At 41.2% G+C, this 25,909-nt stretch overlaps 1 protein-coding gene across 4 annotated transcripts in view; it reads right to left on the bottom strand.

The window, feature by feature from the left end:
• Positions 1-25,909, bottom strand: part of LOC109910402 (cAMP-dependent protein kinase catalytic subunit alpha-like) — a 159,262-nt gene that overhangs the window by 87,946 nt on the left and 45,407 nt on the right. The window contains exon 1 of one of the 4 annotated variants that reach the window (XM_048617994.1): positions 21,613-21,699. The exons of 2 other annotated variants lie outside the window; for them this stretch is intronic. In XM_048617994.1, coding sequence (XP_048473951.1) covers positions 21,613-21,643 — 31 coding nt within the window. In that variant the 5' untranslated portion in view covers positions 21,644-21,699. Of the gene's footprint in view, positions 1-1,047; positions 1,228-21,612; positions 21,700-25,909 lie in introns of those variants that run through there. One more of the 4 variants, XM_020509574.2, reaches the window with a different exon arrangement.

The raw sequence follows: 25,909 nt of genomic DNA, 5'->3' as shown, positions 1-25,909 counted from the left end.
TCAAGATGTGATTACTACCAAGACCAGATCTCAAAGATTTCAGTTGCAAAAAACATTTAAATGTTCACATTTTACAGAAGTCTTACAAGTTCCAGACTATGCTTAAGTTTACAGGTCTCAACCCTTCAATGAATTGATGGATCACAGATATATTTGCCAGGGTGCAGCACAATGAACCCACTCAGGTAAGGGAAATTGATTCAGACGTTCAAACACCATACTAATTTAACATCACATAACGTTACACCTACAAAAACAGAAGTTGCTGGAAAAGCTCAGCAGGTCTGGCAGCATCTAAGGAGAGAAATCACAGTTAATGTTGCATGTCCGGTGACACTGCAGCCAAAACGTTAACTCTGATTTCTCTCCACAGATGCTGCCAGACCTGCTGAGCTTTTCCAGCAACTCCTGTTTTTGTTTCTGATTTACAGCATCGGTTCTTTCGGTTTTTAACGTTTCACCTAACTCAGCACACATCAGATCACGTTTAAAAAACGAACTTTTAAAAAAATATAGACTGTAAATACACAATAAGAATTTACACTTTCTAAGAATAATTTAGTTTATAAATTACAATTCACTTTTGTGCAAATCCTCAGTATAAGTGGAACTGGCACAGAACAATGCAAGGTTTGTTAAACCCTTTTCACAAAACACAGCCCATTATTCTTCACTGCTTATAAACTTATACACACAAGCACTCGGAGGGGCAACTGTCATATCTGGCCTCTCAGAGTTGGTACATTTGAACAGTAAGTATGAGGCACCATCTCATATATTGCCCTGCTGAATCCAGTGATTTTAGGCAGGAGACACACATAAATACAATGACGCAGACAGAAAAACACTGAAATATAAATTGGCACAGTCCTTGGGAGTTTAACATACCATTTACCCTCAAGTGCTGCAGAAGTCTCTTTAAACAAATACAAAAGCTCTGTTCACATGGGGATTTGAGAGATTGCTCTGACACAAACACGAAATGTCAAGAGTGAACAACTGGAAAAGAATGTGACAGACAAACTGCTCGGCTGCACCCTTGCTTACCATCCCAACTGTCTTCAGCCATCCTGCTTTCCTGACTTGCTTTTAGGAATGAGTGGGGAGTGATGTACCCTATCGTCAGCTCCTCTATTGTGTCCAGTTGGCTGCTCTGCAACTGGCTCAGAGGCTGAGCCACACTAGTGCAAACATTGCTTTAGAGTACACAGCTTCAGCACCCACTCCACGAATCACACCTGGAAATCAGTGCAGTTCAGTCACAATCAGAGAGCTCTCCGAGATCAATCACTTCAAACTTTCCCAAAACAAACGAGTCAGGCCATGAAGGGAGGGGAGCTGGCAAACAGTTAATAACACTTCAGTAAATAGTTTGCACCATCTCTTAAGAGCATACTGAGAGACTACATCAGGGCCAATATAACATGCTCAGCAAAGACAACAAGAAGCTGTTACAATGCTGGGGCCCCTGCCTTCGGCAGTCAGGGCAATACAAATCAGCTCACGTGATAGACACCCAAGGACGTCAACCTTCCACACTCCACTAGCTGCGCTGGATATTCACATGGCAACATTGATAGAGTTACTATATTTACACTGGACTTCCTGGCTTTGCACGGCCACTGCAGGCTGCTTGAAGCAAAGAAAAGGAAGAGCGAGGGTGGTCTTGTAACTGCCAGCTCAGTTAAACCTCTTATTACAAGGTCATTCATTCAGTCCAAATAGTAGAAAGCAGGTTCTGAACACAACAAAAATATCTTCATAAGCAAATTTGCTTTCATACTAAAACGTCTTTGCAATCCTGCTGCAGTACTGAAAACTTGGAATTATAAGATGCTGTGACAGTGAAATCACGCTACAACATTTTTCACCAGGACAGTGAGTTGCATTCTCTATTGAACTTGTGCTTACCTCCCCTGCCAGTGTTTGATGGGACAGTGTGGAGTATGCTTCATCTTAAATTTAACTACTTTACATGTCCTGAGAGTGTTAGATGGGGACAGTGCAGTGGAAACTTTACCCTCTGTCTGCCTCAGGTATGCTTGATGGGGCATTGTGGGGAGAGCTATGCTCTGTACCTTGCACTCCTCATTAAGTTGAGATCCAAAACTCTGTTGCCCTGTATCCTAAAATGCAATGTTCCATTCATACATCATCCATGTGCTCTGGGCCTACAGTGAACCCCTTCCTACCAATGGCCTATTTTTAAAATTAGTTTCTTTGTTTTCAATTGTTTCCTAACCCTGCCGTTTTGTGTCTCTGTAACCCACTCCAGTCCCACAATCTTCAGAGATCTGTGCTCTTTCAATGGCAACCATCTCCCCGTCCTTGAATTCCATCCCTCCACCATTAGATTGGTTGCATTTTCAACTGCCTGAACCTCAAGCTCTGGCATTCCCATCCAAAATCTTTAAACCTTCCTTCTGTTACCAAGCTTTTGGTCACCTGCCCTACTGTTTCCTTATGCAGCTTGGTGGCAAACGTAGATTTATACAATTCCTGTGAAGCACCCTGAGACACTGTGTTACATTTAAAACACTGTACAGCTAAAGCTGAGTTTAACCTTGTAATAGCTGCCTTGGAGAGTCTTAAGGGCTAGTAGAGGAAGCTCTATTAAGTGTCTAATCAGTACCACACTGTCCCAGGCCACATCATATTGATACTGGGAGAAACAGAAAAAACAACCTCCCTTTACATTAACATTCATCACTGATTCAAACATAGGAGAATCTCTTGACACAGTGTTAATACTTAAGTGCAGAACACCAACCATAGCAGCAGCAAGTGGCAACCCATCTTTGGGACAAGCTGAATGCAAGGCAAAATAGAACAGCGATCATCTATGTACAAAAGCATTCTTATTCAGAGTGTCTGTTATTATGTGATGAAGCACATCACTTGCACAGGAGTTCCTAGTCAGAGACCACAACTAGCAAAATGGAGAGATAATGTCCTTCACATGTTATTAATTTGGATCCAGCAAATTAAATGTCTGTCTGGATTGAAATTAAGAGAATTCAGATGTATGACTATCCAAAGAAAGAATACGTTCAATCCAGGCTGAAAGAGAGCTTGGACTGGTAGTAAGCTGCAAATCATGTCACATCACATCAGAGGGAGGGAGGGAAGGAGGACTTATTTATTGTCCAATATATCTTGAAGATAGAGTGAGAACTGTTTTGTTGCCACAATCCAGCATCATTTTAAGTTATAACAAGATAAAAAGAAATTACTTAAATAAGGGTTCTTCTTCTACAAGGTCTCTGCAAGATGTTCTGGTCCTCAAGGAGTCCCACTCCAGGAACAGCGACGATGACCCCGATGCCCCAGGAGACCCTAGCTCTGCTGCCATCGCTGCCTTGCTGACACTGCCAGGAGTCCAGGCTCCAGGCCTACTGCCACTGGGGGTCCAGGCTCCAGGCCTACTGCTGCTGGGGATCCAGACTCCGGGCCTACTGCCACTGGGGGTCCAGGCTCCGGGCACTGCGACCACTGCCAGGAGTCCCGGTCCTTGCTGCTGAAACTGCAGCCACTGACCCGCCGACACCACTCCGGCCTCGGAGATGAAGAAGAAAGGAAGAAGAAGAGAAAACAAAACAAAAGGCCTGAACACTACCTAACATGCTGGTGCCACCTTGGTAATACTGGAATTGGAAAAGGAGTGGGCTGTTTAGGCCACAAGGAGTTCCAAAGACTCAACATTCTGAGAGAAGAAATTTCTCCTCATCTCAATCTTCAACTGGCACCCCTTTATTATGTCCTAGACTTTCCCATGAAGGAAACATCATCTCAGTATTTACCCTGTCAACTTTCTTAAGAATCCTCTATATTTCAATGAGATCACCTCTCACTCTTCTTTAAATCCCTCCATACCAGGAATCATCATGGTGAACATTCTCTGAACTGCCTCCAATGAAACAATGAGATTTTTTCTTAAATAAGAGGACCAAAACTGTCACAGTACTCCTGCGATAGGGTTAGGGTTAGGTCTTACCAACACCTTGTACAGTTACAGTAAAAATTCCCTACTCTCATACTCCAACCACTTGAAATAAGGGCCATTCATTAGCCTTCCTGATTACGTGCTGTACCTGCGTACTAACTTCCTGTGCTTTGTGCACAAGTATGTCCGAGACCCTTTGTGCTGCAGCTTTTCTCCATTTAAATTATGACAAGAATAATCATAATTCTTTCGTTCTGTCTTCCAATATGAACAATTTCACATTTTCCCCACATTACACTCAATTTGCCAACTTTCTGCCCAATTATTTAACCTATCAATATCTCTCTATAAACTGTTGTATCACCTTCACCTTTCCACCTATGTTTGTGTTGTCTGTGAATGTAGCTACAGTACATTCACTGCCTTCCTCCTAGTCATTAACATACATTGCAAACAGATGAGTTTGCAGTAGTGATCCCTATGGAACCTCACTGGTTACATGATGTCAAAATGAAAAAGAACCCCTTATCCCCACTGGCTGTTTCCTGCCCATTATCTAATTCTCCATCCACATCATGGGCTCTTACCTTATGACTTAACCTTTTGTGACAAAACTTGTCGAACATGTTCTGGAAGTCCAAATACAACACATCTACTAGTTCCCCTCTATCCGCTCTGGTTGAAAGTTCCTCGAAAAGCTCTAACGAATTAGTAAGACATGATTTCCCATGATCGCATCCATATACAATTACTGGTTTGCTATTCCAGAAACACTGAGAATATATGAGATTATGATGATGCACTAAATTATATGTAAAATTTGGCCCGGTGACTTCTCATCTCCTTGGGGACACTCCTAATTACTGGTGCAACTTTAGCGAAACCATCTCATTGCAGTTGTGGATGCGTTTGCACCAAAGATACAGTGGTTGACAGATTAAATGCTTCTCCACTTTAAAGAACATTTCTGATGGCTCCAGGACCAGTGGCAGACTTGTAACCGGCTGTACTGCACAATGGCATTCTAGGAATGTCCTAAGTTCTTTTAATAATATGGGAATATGCATCTTCAATTTTCAAGTTCTGTGTCTTTCCCACCTGCTTTTAAACAAGTCTGATTAAACTAATTGGCCAGTATGTTGATTTTCTACCGTTGATTTTTCACAATAATACAAACCAATAGTCCCCAATGTATTAGAGGAAAAACGCACCCAGTTACCTCATTCACATGGCTCACCATCTGACAAATCCAAGTTTTAGATATGGAGTGTGTCAAACATGTACATCAGTTCCATGCAAATGTGCATAAAATCCTTAATTACCTGAAAAGGAAATTGTCAGCACACTTGAGATTATGCTGATCAGTTTACAGACTGAATCAAATAGTTTAGAAATATATTTGCGAACTATTGGAAGCGCTCCAGGCACAATGATACACACTTATACTTTAACCCTTCCATTGTCCCAAACACCTTACTGTGATACAATTCGACAAAGTGGATGCGAAACCAAAGCAAGAGATACTGGGGCGGATCAGAGAAGCAGGTTGAAGGTCGAAAAAGAGCAGACAAAAGGTGGACATGTGGAAGTTTACAACTTCAAATCTTTAAGAATGATCAGCACACAAGTGGTGTTATTGATCCTGGAATAAATGAATTGATCTTGTGAGAAGACGAGAAAACTAAAGTATAGCACTTTTTTCAAATCACATCAGATTGACCTACGCTTTTACAAAACTAGAGCTCCAAATTCGATTAAATGTACCAGTAGATGTGGTGTTACTGGTTCCAGAACTCACTATAGTTTCATGAGCATTTAGACCTGATAAAACTGCGCGGATGTGATGATGAACTACAGCTGGCTGTCTATCAAAACACTCTGCAAGCCTGCAGCGAAAATATTCATCAACTTTTTTTTGGACGACTGTACATCCGCATTCTCTCAACTTCAAACATGACAGACTTTTAATTTGTGAAGGCACAAGTGTGAAATGAACAAAGGGCCATCCTGCAGGGCAAGACTGCTGCAGTTTGCATCCACCAAGTATATGGTACAGCTCTTCCACTCTGCCTGCCTCGTATCATTCTGAAATTAAACTCCCACTGCTACAAACAGTAACCACACATCTGAAGGCTCAAACTCATCACGCTGACACTTCCCAAATCACTCCGTGCTGCTGCACAAAAGAATCCTGACTGAAGTTGCACCCAACAAAAGATGATTTAGAATCCACAGTAATTAAACACTGCTGGTGAGCTGAAAGCTGTGAAGAATAGGATGAGCACTCCTCAGGCATTCTTAATTTACTGACTTTAATAAATACTCCTGAATATTCATTAGCAGCAGGTCTTCCTGCCCCCAGAACCACACGATTCATCTCGATCAACGTGACAAATATGATCAAGAGGGGTGGCCTTGCCTCCACCTGAGAAAGTAACAGAACACTTCAGGGTTATGGAACTTGTTTTTGTAGCTTAACAAATGGCACCATTCACTGGCTTCGAGGTACTTTTAGAAATCCCTATCTATGTTAACACGGAAAAATTACTCACAGGCCTCACTTACAGTTGGATCTCATGGTTCAAACCCAAAGTTGCGCCCTTTCTTGTGCATTGTCCCCCTAAAAGACAATGTAATTTTGTTGGCAAGTCCAAACAGCAATGAGGTGGATGATAGTTCAGTTGTTTTAGTGGCAGTGCTTGGAGCTCTAAAATGTGGACCAGGCCACTGAACGCAAGAAATTGGAGTTGGTCATTTAACCTTTTCAGCCTGCTACACCATTCAGTAATCATGGCTGATCTTCTACCTCTGCCTACATTCTTTCACTGTCCCTGTATCCCTCAAGTCCTTCTGCATCCAAAGACCTATCCATTTGCCCTAAATATACTCAACAATTGAGTAACCACTGCTCTCTAGGTGAACTACTGGGTCTTTTATTTGAATAGAGCCTTGGGAACTTTTTAAATCCACCTGAATAAAAACATGGGACATCTAGTTTTAGTTTCTCAATGTAATGGGACCTCAAATGTTGTGCTCTGTCAGTACTGCATTGCAGTGTCAGCCTAGATTTTGTACTTTGGGTCCTGAATAATTGGCTGACTCATAGGCAACCAAGCTGAGACTGTCATTCAGACCATGATAGGAAGAGGTGACAGTCTGACAGACTATGGGAAAATTAACGGATTTATGCAAAATGCTACTGCCAACCTACAGCTTCATCATCATCACTGCGAAACAATCTGATGCAGGAGTTCTGCCATTTAAAAATAATACTTCAGTCAAGATGCAAAGTGGTTGTGGATTTCATAAGATAGGCTGGGACTCTTTCACTGGAATGTAGGAGGATGAGAGGCGACCAGATAGAAGTTTATAAAATAATGAGACGTATAGATAGAGTTAGTAGTAGTTGCCTTTTCCCTAGGATGGGGTATTTCAAGACTAGGGGGCACATTTTTAAGGCAAGAGGAGAGAGATTTATAAAAAAATAAAACAGGCAAATTTTTTACACAGAAGATGGTTCGTGTGTAGAATGAACTTCCTGCGGAAGTGACGGATGCAGGTACAATTAAAATGTTTAAAAGGCATTTGGATAGATATATGAATAGGAAAAGTTTGGAGGGATATGGGCCAGAAGCAGGCAGGTGGGACTAGTTTAGTTTGGGATTACATTCGGCACGGACTGGTTGGATTGAAGGGTCTGTTCCGAGCTGCATGACTCTATGACTCTATAAGATACCAAGCTCTAAACAGAACGCAGGTGAAACTGAAACAACAGCTGTCTGCAGAATAACTTGTAAGTACTGTGGACAGGGCACTGCCATATCAATGCTTACTTCTGTAGAGTTGCTGCTCTCCATGGGTTTTGGTGATTGAGAGAAGCTTCAAACATGAGGGGATTTCATCGAGCAAAGGAACACAACTTTGCAAATTTCACAACAGCAACAATCCCCTCGGAATCCACAATTCTAGTTATTTCACTAATCAATTTTGAAAAATAGATCTGACTTACTTAAGAAGAATAATGCACATCATTCACCACTTTGTACTGCATCATGCTGTTTAAACTAGAAACTCTGATACTGAAATTTATGAATGGCCTCCGATGTTTAGGTGAATTTCAGCAAGAAGGTCTGATTGCACAAAAAATCTTCACATAAACACACACCACAATTTAGTCTTAAATAACAAAGCAGGTATTCCAGAAAATGTTTTCTTACGTCAAAATGCTGATTTTCTGTTTCCCATAACTGGCACAGAAAGGTCAGATGATGACTTCCTCAATGTCTCAGCTGCAAATGCCACCACCACTACCAAGTGTGGAACAGAATGAGGCAAATTGAGAAGGTCCCAGGTTCAATGCCAAGTTAGCTACATCAGCACGTGTGAGATGCAGGATTTGAGATAGCACTCGCGAGAAAATTCACCAGGGTTCCTGCTCCCACGTATAGAGTCATAGAATTGTACAGCACAGAAACAGACCCTTCGGTTTAACTCGTCCATGCCAACCATATACGCTAAAGTGATCTAGTACCATTTGCCAGCATTTGGCCCATATCCCTCTAAACCCTTCTTATTCATATGCCCATCCAGATGCCCTTTAAATATTGTAATTATATATGCCTCCACCATCTCCTCTGGCAGCTCGCTCCACACACACACCACTCTCTGCGTGAAAAAGTTGTCCCCTAGGTCTCTTTTAAATCTTACCCCTCTCATCTTAAACCTATGCCCTCTAATTTTGGACTCCCCTACCCTGGGAAAAAGACTTTGGCTTTTCACCCTATCCATGTCTCTCATGATTTTATAAACCTCTGTAAGGTCACCTCTCAGCCTCCAATGCTCCAGGCTGGGTCTTATTTTCCTGCTCCGCTTCTCCCGATAGCTCAAATCCTCCAATCCTGGCAACATCCTTGTAAATCTTTTCTGAACCCTTTCTAGTTCAACAACATCTTTCCTATAGCAGGGAAACCCAGAAGTGAACACGGTATTCTAAAAGTAACCTAACCAATGCCCTGCACAGCCATAACATGACATCACAACTCCTACATTCATTGCACACACCAGTAAAGGCAAACGTACCAAATGTCTTCTTTACTACCCTATTTACCTGCGACTCCATTTTCTAGGAACTATGCACCTGCACCCCTAGGTCTCTTTGTTTGGCAACACTCCTCAGGGCACTACCATTAACTGTACGAGTCCTGCCCTGGTTTGCTTTACCAAAATGCAACACCTCACATTTATCTAAATTAAACACCATCTGCCACTCCTCAGTCCATTGGCCCATCTGAACAATGTCCTGTTGTACTCGGAGATAGACTTCTTCACTGCCCACTACACCACCAATTTTCGTGTCATCTGCAAACTTACTAAGCATACCTCCTATATGCGTTTAATAACATCTGCAGTGATGGTCGAATTCATTCATGAAGAATAAACACATGGCAAGAGCATTGCTGGTACCCATGGACCTTTACACCAGATGAATTACTGCCTGTAGAAAAGAAAGGCAATTAAAACAACAGAGAAGTGGGCAGAGAGACAGAGTGTGAGAGAGAGAGAGAGAGAAAGACAAAGAGATGGATAGAGTGAGAAAACACGTGAGCTGATTTGGTTTACAATTGTCACCCCACATCCAAGACAACAAGGGACACCCTTCACAAACACAACACATTTAAAACTGCTTCACAGCCTATGAAATACATCTGTACTCCGGGAATGTTGGGAGTATGGTGGCCAATTTACACAGAGCAAGTTCACATAATGTGATAATGACGAGATTATCTGCTTCTGAGAAACTGATTGCAGGATAATCATTGGTCAGAACACTGGGGGGGTTAACTCCCCTCGTCTTTCAAATGTGCCCCAGAATCAAAGACATACACCTGAGAGGGCAGACAAAACCACTCCTTAACCTTTCGTTTGAAAGGGAGCAACGGCACTTCTGAGGGTGCAGCATTCCTTCAGTACTACAGCTGAAGGCAAGCATTTTTTTGGTTTACATGTTCAAGGCTAGAGGAGTGGAACCCGAGTCCCTAACTTTCTTATTTAGGGTCTGGAGTGCTATCAATGGAGTCAAAGCTGATATCAACACAGAATTTGACCTGTAGATTGCTGGCTGTTTCGTCACATACATCAGAACCCCATTAAAGTGACCAGTATCACCACACAATCAGAACTGGCGATGCATGCAGCAGTGCTCAACAGCATCACTATGCACTCCACATTATTTTAAAGGACTGCTCAGTCAAGCCCAAACCAGCGCTCCTACGTGGTTTTGCTGCTCGCTGGATAATATGGCTGAGCCACTGTAGTAGGTGTTAATATGGTGTTACAATAAAGTTGGAACATTACCGCCATGGACACATCAAAGTAGTTGTATTTGCAGAACATACAGGGGTCATTACATCCCAAAAATGACTGAATCTCTTCAAGAAAACAAACCTAAGATCTAAGGCTGATATTAAGTCAATGGCTAGAGAACACCATGTTGTGGATTTTGAAATGTCTGTAGTGCTAATGTGGCCAAAGATGAACTAATCAAGAGAGAGCCCATGCATTTTCTAGATATGATTCAAAGAAACTGATGTTAATTGGTGTACTTATTTAAGAACCAATTTCTGGGGGCTCTTGTGGCATAGTGGGAGTGTCCCTACCTCTGAACTAGAGGGTTAGGATCAGACTGCTCGATCCAGGGGTATGGCATTACACATCTGAACAGACTTACTAAAGAACAAAACTGGTTTCTGCACCCAGTGTGGAGCCGGGCAGGGTGGGTGGCAGCAGGTATGTTAGAGGACCTTCTCGCGGATGTGACTGAAGTTGCTGTCAAGCAATGGACAGGGTCATGATTCCTGCCTCCCTGCCTCTTCCACTGTCATGTTCATGCCCGAGTGTCCTTAGAGAGGGGCATGCAGTGTCCGCCACAACCGTCAAAGTCTTGAGACAGACGTAGCACTGCAGAGGCTGGAGTATGTTACCTCCCCTTCCAACACAATTTAAGTTTAGCTCAGAGATAGTAGGAACTGCCGATGCTGGAGTCTGGGATAACAAGGTGTAGAGTTGGATGAACACAGCAGGCCAGGAAGCATCAGAGGAGCAGGAAAACTGACGTTTCGGGTCTGGACACTTCTTCAGAAATTTAGCTCCATCCCCCCTTCCTGATAGGCAGTGCTTGTATTTGTTTGTCTGATTGATTACTTAGGTGCTTTAATGGTACGTTTCCCAAAACAAAAAAAAGGTTTCTTCACCCGGTGTGGAGAGGGGACCGGGGTTGAGCATGTCATGGTAGTGTGTTTACTGCTTAAATAAAACTGGCTTCTACCTGCGGGGCAGGATCTGTAGAAAAGAATAATGGTCTATATTTATCTGGACTAAAGAGTGTGAATAAATGTATGCAGAAAACAAACAAGCTCCTGCTCCCTTCTTCGTGAGATGAATATTTGCTAGATTAACATGTAGAATGAAAGATCGAGACATGAGGATTTTCACATGCTGATACAAAAAACAAGTTAGATTAGGAGCTGGTGCAACCAGTTTTACCAGCAAAACCATATTAAAATGAATGAGGCTACAGAGAAATGGGAGAACATTGACCCAAGAGAAGGAAATTTCTGTGTTTTTACTAGAAATGTTTTTCCCAGATAAATCAGGTATTGGACAGACAAAAGCTTCCTAGAGAATTAAAATTCTTGGCATAAAAGAGGGAACTGTGCTTTGTGGAGGCAACTACTGAAATAGAGACGTGGGAATGCCCACATGGGCAGAATGTTAACAAATATCTACTACCAATAGCGGCTACTGCTTAGTTGTATAAAAAATAAGTTAGAAGAATATGCTTAGAATTAATTTCAACTGCATCTGCAAAAATGGACTTTAAGTAGAAATTTGTGCTATTCAATTCTACGTCCTGATAAAGTTCAAGCATCATTCCCATATCATGTAAATTAGCTTAATACATTTTCTTTCACCAGGAGGGATTGCTGGTCTTTGGTCTTGGGTAATTGTTAATTAGGTTGCATGTCGAATTCTGTATTTTGCAACTGTTTACTGTGGTGGGGACACTGTCAGCTGATATTAGCCCTTTCATTTAAGTACATAAAATATTAAATGGAATAAGGCAGGTAAACTTAAGAATTTATTGACATAATCATAATTGCAATTCAAAAGTAATTAATTGTTTTATATGTTTGGAGACATTTCACTGAGATAAGGTGCTTTAAATGCATTTTGTCACTATAGAAGAATGTCAGCAAAATGGGATGACAAAGCAGAACATAAATTTAAACTCAAAAGCATAATAATCTGGCATATTTGCAAAGTGCCACGATAACAGAGTTACGGGAACTGAATTTATTGTCGCGAATTAAATTTTACCAACTCCACTTTTCACATCCTATTAACTTAAAACTTATTTCAGGATGGTTCAAGCCCACTTCTGAATATGGGCACATGATTCAGATTGAAAATTTAATGCAGATCTAAAACAGTGCTGCATTGGGAGATGCCATTTTTGGATGACTATTCAGGTGCATGTAAAAGATCACATGGCACTATACATCACCCAGTGGTTAAGAGTTCTGTTTTGATTACTAACATTGCCATCATACCAGTCCGTATGAACAAAACATTCATCAACACCCCAGTTTCAATTCTGCCAGTCCCAGTCCTTGGTGTTGTCTGAATTTTGACATGAATTCAGCAGCTGAATTCCAGATTGGATGAGAGTAGCTGCCTTCGACATCAAAGCAGCATTCCACTGAGCATAACACCAAGAAGTTCGAATAAGACAAGTTAATGAAGATCACAGAGAAAACTCCCCAGTTCTTCAAGTCAAGCCTCATGCAAAGAAAGACGGTTCTGACTCTTGAGATCCATCATTACAATCTCTGGATAATACTGCAGGTGATGCTTCATCGAACAATAACAACATATATTAATACAGCATTTTTAATGATACAAAATGTCTTGTGGAACTTTATAGCAGTATTATAAGGTGTAAAATAGGACATATAATCTATCATGCTTGCGGTCACTCCTACAAAGAGATCTACCATCATGCTATCTCACATTTGTCCATCTTGCACTGTCCCTGCATACCCACTGTAGCTCATCTGCAACCACACTTTGACATCAGGATCCAACTAGACCTCCACTTTGCTCTCTAGAAAATATCTATATAAACTGACCACAAAGGTGATGTTAGTACACTATGACCAAAAGCTTGGTTCGAAGGAGTGTTTTTCAAGGAAAAGAGAGAGAAGTTTAAGGAAGAAAATCCATCGTTCAGGGCATGACGGTGTGATCACTGATGGAGGCACAATTAAAATTGCAGATGCTCAAGAGGACAGAATTAGAGGAGTGCAGATATTAGAGGGTGTGGGATTGGAGGAGATTATAGAGATAGGGTCAGACAACGCCATGGAGCAATTTGGCATGGATAAGAATTTTGAAATTGAGCTTTTGTTTTACCAGGAACCAATGCAGATCCAGCAACGTAGGAAGCATTCTCAGTTTATTCATCCTCATCCATTCATCAATAATTTTTGCCTCATCATAACGTCAGAAATGGGGCCACTTCATCATGATTTCACAGTGCTCCAGTCCATTCGTAACTCCCTGGCAATGACACAATTCATGTCAACTCACTGCAGTCTTTAGTTAATGATCAAGCTTGGACGAAACGCAAGGCAAAGACCACCTGAAATCAGAGAAAACCCAGCCATGTCTTGAGCTTCAACAGTGTTTTCATTACTGAGCTTCCCATTAGCAGCATTTTGCTGTAACTACTGATTGAGGAAACTGAATTACACCAATTTTAACAGCAATGAATACAAGATCAGGACATGGCCTAAGTCCTCTATCCATTGCTTAGCTCCTGACCCTTTGAAGTTATTCCATTGACAATACTCAAGCCAACAGGGTGATGGAATTCTCACCACTTTCAGGGATGGGTGCTAATAGTCTGATACCATTCAAGGTTACAGTGGTTCACTTGATTCAGTCCAGCAGCGGAGCACAAATATTTTCTTCTTCCACTACTGCCACATGTACAACCTACAGAAGTGCTGCAACTCATCAAAATTACTTTGACAGGATCTTAGACCCATTCATCCCTTAATAAAGGGCAAGGTAAACAATGCTGTGGGGGGAAAATCACTTAAGCTGCAAACGTGCAACTTGAATCATTAGTGCTGCAATACCCCAGGTAAATATCTTGAAATTTTAAGCTGTCTGCACCACCACTATGCAAACACCATTAAACACGAGCAGTGCAGTGTTCAAGGAGAAAGTCTACCAGTTTCTCAGGGAAACTGCAGATGGGCAACAAATGTATCCTATAAGATTACTTTGTTTTAAAATTGAAAGGTGACTAAAGAATCTGTTTCTGTGCTGTATGACTCTGTGACTCTACGAACAAAAGAATTCTCCTAGAACCAGAGTCAACATCACTGCAACAGGTCAATAAATCATTTATTTTGTAGTTTCTTTCTGGGACCTTGCTCTGACCAAAATGGGTACCACGTTTGCTTAGATGACAATGACTACCGTTCAGAAATAATTTATTGTATACAACATATATGAGGGTATTTTAAGGATGTGAAAGAAGCATAAGCTCTTTCTTTATTTACAATGCAGATTTCAAATGTAAGAAATTTGTCTGCCCTCTCCGTGTGATCTCAGGGGCAGAAACATCCTTCCTATAGTTAGGTGGCCAGAACAGAATACAATACCCAAATGATTGGTGTGATCATTATCAATACAGGAACAATACAGTCTCTTCTGACTGATCGCTGCAATTGCAACCCAATAGACGATTGTCCTAATTGCAGTAAAGCACCATGCTGACGTCTTTTCGACCATAATTCATATCTCAGTCCTGATCTCATAGTATACCACTGTTCTATTTCACACATACACCTTCATTTAATTCTTTGCTCTCATACTCTTACTTAATACTTGTTTTCTTGAATTGCTTCAGCCACCTTAAGAGTAAGAACCCTCTAAGTCTAGCTACATTCTTCTTTATTAATTACTTGATCTCCTACAACAGCTTACATTCATTCAGCACCACTCATGTAACAGACTTTTCAATCTCCATTTCAAAGATGGGAAGGGACAGAGGAGGAATTATAGAGAAGTTAACATGAGTCAGATAAGGCATGGACAATGAGAAAAGTGTTGGAATCGATTGGCAACAAACAAACTTGAGACCACCAGCCAAAAAATGCTGTTCTGGCTGAAGAACCAGTTGTAATTGCAGTGTGCCTCACTGCAAAACCCAGTTGCATTTATTATTTTGTTTTCTCTGTCTCTTGAGGGCTTCTGTTCGATACTCTCTGCGAAATATCTCAATCTCTAGTCAGGTTCCCGCATCCTGACATATTTTGATTGATTCTCCGTACACTGTATATCTCTCATGGATGCAGTCATGGTTTCCCTGGATTCATTCATTAACACACTCATTTGGCAGCTCTTCCAGATGCACATATTGCCATCCCATTTCCTTCCGTATACATACTTATTGTCATGTCCAAGCTCCCCTGGAGGTGTGTCATCGCATGTCCAAAGCAATTGATTAAAAATACTTCTTTGTCTCCTTTTCTTCCCCCTTCCTCCATCTTCAATGGAAACAATAAATCTTGTTACTTCTTTCTGCGTACAAATGCACTCAGTCTCTCATTTTTTCTGAAGTTCCCCTAGGAATAGTCACCTTTTCTTTCTCTCCCTGTGCATCTGGATACATTCACTGGCACTCAATTTCTTTGCACCTTCTCTTGTTGCACACGCACAGAATCTCTCTCATTTATTGGCTTTTCTGGGTGCATTCAAGTCTTTTCTTCTGGTTCTCTATGGTATTTCCCTGTTCGTTTGTTCTTCCACACTCTGGCTCAGTTTGCTGATTCTCTTTATACTTTTATGCACCGAGAGTCTCTCTTAGACATCCTACTTGACTTATGCTTATTTTCTTTTCAATATGTCCCCTTCCAGCCAGGTCAAATGGCACTCAGAGGCCTGGTACTCATGCTAGCAAGCTATTGACACTGCAGAGATACTGCCTGACAATGAAGTTGCCAGGTCATAGATAGCATCTGGTCAAGGCTGCAAAGTTAGAGGAACTGGAAACTGCTCAGAGTACTAGGAAGAAAAGAAAATACTAAGCCAATAGAAATAAAAATAAAAGTATATACATTCAAGTGAGAAGACAGGGCTGCGAGAGACCAGAGTGACATGACATCGTGGAGAGAACTGAAAATGAAGCATGCACTGAACAACCACAAACAACCAGAGAGTACTGAGCAGAGGTATACAAAACTTTCCATCATTAGAGACCTGCAGTCAGGTCCCGTGACAATGAGATAATACAAAAAGCTAATGGGGAGCTGAAGTACCTTTTCCATCAATAAAAATCCTGCTTTTGTCATAATAGAAAACTGAATTCTATGGGAAGAAAAGAAAGGATGCGGTTATAGAGCAGCTGAATGTCCAATTACAAACAAATGTTTTCAATACAGTTCAACGCCACCCGAGATGCTCATTGTCCATGTTCAGTAATCAGTAGCACATAGAAAGACATGAAAGCAAAATAAAAATGGAAAATCCTAGTTTAAAAACAGTCTAAAAATAAATCAGACATACAGCAAATTTGTTCCAAAGCTTAGGATAGTGAACCAGCGGTGTCACTCATTACAGTGAGGTTTAAGCCTTCACCTGCTGGTTTCACACTTCAGCCTCAGGCAACCAGCACTGGAGTGGGCTGCTGGCTTCTCCTACTAGGCAGCTAAAAAATGCAGCAAAACTGGCGAGATTCAACTGCCAATAAACTCAGGGTTTTATTGTTGAAAAAAAAACCAAACCTTAACAAGTTAGGAATGTGCCCGTCAAAATAAATGTGCGGTTTCATTTGTGACTCAGAATTGCAACAATGAAAAATGTAGCAATAAACTGGTACTTCCAGGACATATAATTAGTGAGAAATATTTCAGGGCTGAACCATTTTACAGTAACTAAATTAAGCACAGGTTCATTACAGAAACTAAATGATAGATAGATATGTATATACATTAGGGGTGGTTCCACCCGTCTGTCTCAACCTTGCTCTTTAAACGCTCAAACCTGCTTTTGAAACCAGCTCAGGCCGATTGCTTTCTTTTAGCTTGTTCCAAGGGTCCTGTATAGAATGAGTTACTGACTAACTCAACTTATCTTTGTATAGAGGACCCAAAAACATATTGAGGAAGAGATGCACGAGTATTTTGCTTGCTACCACCTCCAGTCACCCACCCCACTTCAACACATGATCTCACCTTGGGGCCGTTGATTATTTCAGGTTTTTGCCATGCTGTTGGTTTGGATCAGCCTAAACTTACGACAAGCGAGATCCTACTGATAGAAAATGGAAACAGTACAGTACCTCAGGCCACTATCTTATAACCTGCAGCACACTAGGACAGTGGAAGCGGGGAGCCAAGAAGAATGATGGGTGGGCCATGAGAGGTTAAAAAGTGCAAAAGTACAATGTGGAAATCGAGGGACTCTCCTAATAGACAGGAAATCTTCTTGATGTTTTCAGCAGCCATTTTCCTAGACGTGTCCTCAGAAATTTTAATGAAACAACTTTGCATTAAGAGTAGACCGTAATTCTCTTGCAGCTTATTTGGAACGGTAAACCATTGACTTCAGAGATTGCATAAAACTGGATTTATCCCTCCTTGAGAAATCTAGCTCAGTAAATGAAGGCTCCGAAACTGCCAACGCTGCTGGTGTAACTCCACTATGTGGACTTCAATGGGCGGAAATGTCACCAAAACATCAAAGGCAACTTGGTATGGTGTTGCTAATAACATCCATAACCCTAACAATGTACAATTTTTTAGAAAAAACACTTTTATAAAGAGATAAGGTAACTGATCAGCATGCGTACTAACAAAGCAGCATAATCTGTCAAGAACAATCACTGTCATATAACAAGACCACCAATGGAAAATGCAAAACTCACTGTCTGTCAAGGCTCAACTGGACTCACCAGTTACAACAAATGAAGCAGACCATTTGGCTCAACTTGTTTTAGCCAATGTTTACGTTACAAACAAATCTTCTGTTACTTGACTACTCCTCAAAGATTATCAACATATTCCTCTTTTACTTTTGATGATATTATTCAAAAGATGCCACACACGTTCATTTCAATTTGAGACAGGGCAAGACTGCTAAATTCTGGTCATAATTCTGGCAATACATAATTAATTTGAACCTAAGTCCACCAATAGTAAACTCACTGGATTTTCTAGCTGGTCATTGTTTTAGTATCATAAATAGCAGGTACTGAATAAAAGGCATGCACTAGTTGATGGAATCAAGTCTTGGACATTTTGCCACAGTTTTAGAGATCTAAATCTCTCAGAAATTACAAAGGGGACACATCAACAAATCTGATGAAGATTGAGCAAAGAATGAGGGGAGAAAAAGACAACATGATTATTATTTGTGTAACTGCTAGAAGAGCTGTGCTGTGCTGACAGTCCAGAGATTTTGAACCTGAAGATTTAAGTCAAAAACCTGCCAAAAATTAACATTGCTTGAATTAAAAAGTAACATACTGTGCACGCTCACACACAGTTTCTGCTAATATTACATAAAGTAGGAATTATCACTTATTGAAGTAATTTGACATAGGTTCAACAGGAACGGTATTGGAGCTTTTGGACAACAAATTTGGGAGCATGAGAAACGGTGAGGAAGAATGCAAGAGACTTCAATAGGGTGTAGGCAAGCCTGCAGTAAGGCCAAGTACAGTTCAAGTTAGAAAAACGTGAACTGAAACATTTTTGGAAAAGTCAAAACAATGATGAGAAAGACAAATATAATACCTCTACAAGAGGTAACTGAGCAAAGGAAAAAGAAGACAGGATTAACTCAGGATTAAAGGTTTAAGACTCAAAAGTATTAAGACATTTTCCGGTTTTGGGAAAAATTTAAGGGGGCTTCAAAACTGAGGGATTTTAAATTAAATACTGCAAGATTATCTTTACTTGTTGACAGGTCTAACACATTTATTTAGAACAAAAAATGGAAATTGCTGGAGAAACTCAACAGGTCTGGCAGCATCTATGGGAAGAAAGCAGAGTTAACATTTCAAGTTTAATGACCCTTATTTGAACTCCTGGGTTCTGCAGAAGGGCCACTGAATTCCAAATGTTAACTCTGCTTTTTCTCCACAGATGCTGATAGATCGGAGTTTCTCCAGCAATTCCTGTTTTTGTTTCAGATTTCTAGTATCCACAGTTCTTTGGTTTATTTTATTGACACATTTATTTAGCACCTTTTGACATAACAAAATGTCTAAACGTGCTTCATACATCATTTTTAAATAAATTTGACTGACAGCATAGGGTACGGACTCAGAATTATCATTAAAGGAATGGAACAAATAATGAAAAATGTTTTTTCCTACATGGAAAGTTACTAGAATGAGAAAATTGTGTTTTACTACAAGTAGCTATTGAGGTATATACTAAAATGGAATTGGATGAGAATCAAGAGGGTGAGTAAAAAGTATACAAAGATTTGAGATTTGATTCAATAACTCCACTAAGCTAGCACTTACAAAGGCATAATGGGCTGAATGCCCTCCTATGCTGTAACTTCTTTGTATCTGTAGAGCTATACAGGAGTAGATCATTGCAGTCTATCAGGCCACTTCCCAAGTTCAAAAAAGTACCATACAAAGCTGTATTTCTCCTATCCCTTTCTCAGCCAAGTATCTATCAAGGTCCACTTAAAACTGTTGACATTACCTGCTATTAAAGGAGTTTGTTATAAGGGACTTTACTACAATGGTATTCATCACTGCCTGTGCAAATTTGTTCCATCTGTTGACCCTTTTTACTGGCTTAAGTTTTATGTCACCTTGTTGCAAAAATATCAAACAAACATATCTATGTAAGCACCTTATTGAGGCCTTCTTTAATAAGTTCTGTGCCTTTCCAAGGATCAATTTAACTGTCAGCATTGTATTCGCTCCAGTACCAGAATGTCCCTGGTGCAATAGAGTGACTAGTAGAAATTATGACCAGGATATACCTATGACGTGGTGGTGCCAGTGTTGCACTGGGGTGGACAAAGTCAGAAGTCACATGACACCAGTTGATAGTCAACAGGTCTTTTTAAAAAGACAAGCTTTTGGAGCACTGCTCTATCGTCCGGTGGAGTCCTAGGAAATACCTAAAAGGCGAATCCTGAGGCAAATCAATTTACCCCCTTCCTTGCCTCATCAGGTTGGTTCACCTGACTCAGCCAGTTTCAAGGCACATGAGAAGCAAACAACATTCTGTATTTATCAGCCATGTGGAACTATTGGCCTAACCCTATCGCAGCTAACAATGCATTAAAAAGTGAAATCAAAATATATATCATCCATATTACGCATTTCCCATGCCCTCCAAGTAGCTTAGGCAAAGAACTCAATTTCAAGTGTCTTCATTTCCCTCTTGCTAGTCTACAGATCTCTTCTGGGTGTTTCAATATTGCCTCTCTCAGATGTTGCTAAAGCTCTGATCTTTACCTTCTAATTTATAAATTATTACGTTTGACAGTCTTCCCTCCAAGTATCACTCCTCTCCAAAGATTTGCTAAAGAGGGCATTAGAATGGGTCTCACTGGACAATATCCACCCCTTCAACATTTCTAAAAAACCTCGAATCATATTGATTTTAAGTATAAGTTCCACAAAGGAAAAAATTCTTCCTTTTGTAGTGGGTTCTCAGAATGTAATATTTCATATTATTCTGCTCATGCTCTACTGCATCTATTTTCCAAACCATAATATCTTTCACATGAGAGACAATGCAAATTGGACAGATTACTCCAAGTATGGAAATTCCAAAGTCAAATGCAGACAAAGTACAATACAGTACATTTTGACAAGGACTCAAAGAAATGCCACACAAAATTCTAATTGCTTTCCATAGGTTGCTACCGATGGCTTGTGCACCTTTACAAAATGATTAGTTATTAGCTGCAGTTCTCTTTTCTTGATAAATTCAAATAGGCACACTTGTATGATATAAATGAACTAATGTCAAGTGTTGGTGCTGCTATTTGAGTGAATTTGTCAAAAATAGTGTACATCACTAATTCAGACCTGTTAATTTGGTTTCAATTTACAGTGTTCACACATAGTCATATCAGCCATAAGCTTCATGGTCAAAAGTTCCTTCCTTTTTTAACATCTGCTTGTACATTAATATTCCCTCTGACTTAACATTTTCTCATTCTCACCTAGAAATGTTGCTGCGCTATTGGCCATATCTACTTTGCTTTGGTCTTGGGGAGTACGCTCTGAGTTGCCTCAAATCACCTGGCAGCTTCCTTGACTCAGTTATTGGGTTCACTGGGATCAATTGTTAGTAACATCCCATAAAAAGAAACAGTTCAACTCCACAAAATCAGTGTAAAAAGTAACAATATTCGTTTGAAATCTCAACCTTGATATCCTTAAAGAACCCAACTGTTATCTCAACTGTCTGGTTGCTGCATGCACTTCTAAAGCCTCTCAGATTATGGTTCCTGTCATCATGCAAATTTAATGAATTCAATTTTACATCAGCCCCTTCACCAACCATACTTTCCTGTATTATGTCAATCCTTTAAACCATCTGTAAACTTACTGTTACTCCTTGTTTGCCGTGTCTTCCACATAAATTTCACCTTCGGCTGACAATGGTTCCTTTTTCTTCCGTTGCACTTGCTTCTTTCCCAGTGGGAATGGAATATAGGGGCTGGGTAATGTCAGCAATGCATTCTATCATGTGCACACCTCCTTTCCAACGAGTCACTGTTTTGCTTTCTTAGTTTCCTCCTCACCTCCTCAAATTCCATCTTCCTAAGGTCTATTTTGGGCTCCACCCTTTCCTAATCATGATGTGGTCAGTCCTACCAGCTGTTTTCAATCATAGCAGCCTCTACATCGCTGATTGCTGCACATCATCACTCACTTGGGATATAGGCTCCTTTCCCATTTTTGATGTGCATCACAATCATTGAGAATACCCTCCATTATGTTGTGTGGCACTATCACCATGCTAAATGGGACAGAATTTGAACAGATCTAGATCAAAATGGACATCCATGAGGCACTGTGGGCCTTCAACAGCAACAGAATTGTAATCCAGCACAATCTGTAACCTAATGGTCCAGAATATCTCCCACTCAACCAGTACCATCAAGCCTGGTTCAAAGGAAAGTGCAGGGGGGCATGCCAGTAGCAGTACCAGGCATTCCTAAAAATGAGGTGATAACCCAGTGAAGCTACAAGACAGGACTAGTTGCATGCCGACTGGCATAAACAGCAAGTGGTCAACAGAGCTAAGCAATCCCACAACAAACAGGTCAGATCTAGGCTCTGCAGTCCTGCTACATCAAATTGTGAATGGTGGTGGAAAATTAAACAACTCACTGAAGGCGGTGGCTCCATAAATATCCCCATCCTCAATGATGGAAGAGCACAGCACATCAACGCAAAAGAGAAGGCTGAAGTATTTGCAGCCCCTCAGCCTGAAGTACCAAGTGAAAGAAAAATCTTGGCCTCCTCTAGTGGTCCCTAGCATCAGAGATGCCAGTATTCAGCTAGTCCGATTCACTTCATGTGATATGAAGAATTAGTTGGAAACACTGGATACAACAAAGGTCATGCACCCTGACTACATTCCAGCAATAGCACTAAAGACTTGTGCTCCAGAACTTACTGCTCCATGAGCTAAGCTGTTCCAGTACAGTTACAACACTGGCATTACCTGGCAATGTGGAAAATTACCCAGCTATGTCCTGTACACAATAAACAGGACAAATTCAACTCATCCAATTACTGCCCTATCAGTTTACTCTCGATCATCAGTAAAGTGATGGAAGGTGTCATCAACAGTGTTATGGGGTGCTGATCATAGTTTTTTAATCAGATCTGCCTCATGTTAAGTTTGGCAGTTGAAATTCACACCTATCGTTGCACAGTCTGAATCTTTTATTGTCAATGTGCATTTGTTGAAGTACTTTTTATTTGTAATAAATTTTCTTTTTTGATTTTGGAACCAGGCTGACTTGGAACTGAGAGCTGATAAATCCCCAGGGCCTGATTGTCTGCATCCTAGTGTAAAAAAAGGAAGTAGCTATGGAAATAGTGGATGCATTGGTTGTCATCTACCAAGACTCTGTAGATTCTGAAACAGCAGATTACAGGGTGGCAATGTAACCTCACTGTTTAAAAACAAGAGGGAGTCATAAAACTTGGAATTACAGAATGGTTAGCCTAACACAGTAGTACGGAAAAAGCTGGAGTCTTTACAAAAGATCTAATAACATGACACTTAAAACACAATGTCAGCATGGATTTATGAAAGGAAAACCATATTGAAAAACCTAATGGAGATTTTTGAAGATATAACAAGCAGAATAGATGAGGGAAAAATCAATGGATGTCATGTACTTGGATTTTCAGAAAACCTTTAGTAAAGTCCCAGATAAGAGCTTAGTATGCAAGGTCAAAGCACATAAGATTGGTGGTAGTAAACTGGCATGGATTGATTAGTAGACAGGAAACAGAGTTGGAATAAATGGATTGTTCTGGAATTGAGGGTGCTGGCATGTGGCATAGAACAAGCATCAGTTCTTGGGCCCCAGATATTCACAAATGCTCTTATAACCTGGTTGCCCTCACTGTTATGAGGGAATACCCAGCTAATGTTAGTACCAGACAAGTCAAATCCCCAACACAGGATCATGGTGGAATAGAGCATAACTTTTTTTGTGACTGAAGTAAGTAATCTGTCACTAAAACACAACCACTCAATCTTTCAGTCTTTGTTTTAATAATAAAACATAATTTTATTATAACAGAAATGAAGATAACCAAGGGAAAAATCACTCAATTCCCTTATAACAGATTCAATCAGGATGAGGCATTCCACTCCTGTACATCTCAGATGTCTTCGTTTTTCAAGGACCGCAACGTCCCCCCTCTCAGTGATCGAGAACGCCCTCGACCGTGTCTCCCGCATTTCCTGCAACTCATCCCTCACACCCCCTCCCCGCAATAACAACCAAAACAGAATCCCCCTCATCCTCAAATACCACCTCACCAATCTCCAGATCCAACGCATCATCCTCCGACACTTCCGCCATCTGCAATCCGACCCCACCACCAAAGACATTTTTCCCTCCCCACCCTTATCTGCTTTCTGGAGGGACCACTCTCTCCGGGACTCCCTTGTCTGCTCCACACTCCCCTCCAGCCCCACCACACCCGGCACTTTTCCCTGCAACCGCAGGAAGTGCTACACCTGCCCCTACACCTCCTCCCTCACCCCCATCCCAGGCCCCAAGAAGACTTTCCACATCAAGCAGATGTTCACCTACACATCTGCTAATGTGGTATACTGTATCCGCTGTTCCCGTTGTGGCCTCCTTTACATCGGGGAAACCAAGCGGAGGCTTGGGAACCGCTTTGCAGAACACCTACGCTTGGTTCGCACTAAACAACTGCACCTCCCAGTTGCAAACCATTTCAACTCCCCCTCCCATTCCTCAGACGACATGTCCATCCTGGGCCTCCTGCAGATCCACAACGATGCCACCCAAAGGTTGCAGGAACAGCACCTCATATTCCGCTTGGGAACCCTGCAGCCCAATGGTATCAATGTGGACTTCACAAGCTTCAAAATCTCCCCTCCCACTACCGCATCCCAAAACCAGCCCAGCTTGTCCCCGCCTCCCTAACCTGTCCTTCGTCCCACCTATCCCCTCCTCCCACCTCAAGCCGCACCCCCATCTCCTACCTACTAACCTCATCCCGCCCCCTTGACCTGTCCGTCCTCCCTGGACTGACCTAACGCCCCACCTACACTCACCTTTACTGGCTCCATCCCTGCCTCTTTGACCTGTCTGTCTCCTCTCCACCTATCTTCTCCTCTGTCCATCTTCTATCCGCCTCCCCCTCTCTCTCTATTTATTTCAGAACCCCCTTCCCCTCCCCCATTTCTGAAGAAGGGTCTAGGCCCAAAACGTCAGCCTTCCTGCTCCTCTGATGCTGCTTGGCCTGATGTGTTCATCCAGCTCTACACCTTGTCATCTCATTTGAATGTGGATGTGTGTTTCCTGCCCTTGGAGTGAGGGTGTTGGTTATAAATCATACAGTAGCAAGCCTTTTATATTTAAAAGGGAAAAGGTCAGTTTATTTTTCCTACCCTGGCGGTTACCAAGAAAACTACATCTCACTCACACATACACATGGCAAAACTAGGTACAGATACGAGTTAAAACCTCCAGTGAAATGTATATTGTTAAACTGAATTCATTAAATCTTGCTCCAGGAAAGTACTACAAGAGCTGGTGGGCAATTATTAACCCCACTGATGCCTTCCAGAGAAGAAGCTTCCTGCCTTTTCCTGCTCTTGCCCCACAAATGACTCCAGTCTTGCACAACATGGCTAGCTCTATAATGCTTTCGGGATAAGAAGTGTTACTTCATCAAAGTTGCTCATATCCAAAGAAGAATTAAAATGGTTTCGCATATTAACATCTCCCATGCTAAATAAAATTGTTGTGAACATACTGTTCATGCACATTACAGTACATGTACACATAGCACAGATATCACCTCAGCTAGGCCAAATGTGTCATTTTTAACTACTAGTCTGCTGGAGGAGCTACTTAATGCAATACAATCATGGAACTATTTATTCAATGTAATCCAGGTGTTGTTTCGGGAATGGTATTCAGTTGTTAGGGGGAGGCGATGGCCTCGTGGTATTATTGCTAGACTATTAATCTGGAGATGCAGGTAATATTTTGGGGATCCGGGTTCATATCCTGCCATGACAGATGGTGGAATATGAATTCAATAAAAAAAACTGTAATGAAAAGTCTAATGATGACCATTGCTGATTGTCAGGAAAAACCCATCTGGTTCACTAA

This window comes from Rhincodon typus, chromosome 38 (assembly GCF_021869965.1).
Source record: "Rhincodon typus isolate 14 chromosome 38, sRhiTyp1.1, whole genome shotgun sequence".
Lineage (NCBI taxonomy): Eukaryota > Metazoa > Chordata > Chondrichthyes > Orectolobiformes > Rhincodontidae > Rhincodon > Rhincodon typus.
This window is presented reverse-complemented; position numbering and strand designations above follow the sequence as displayed.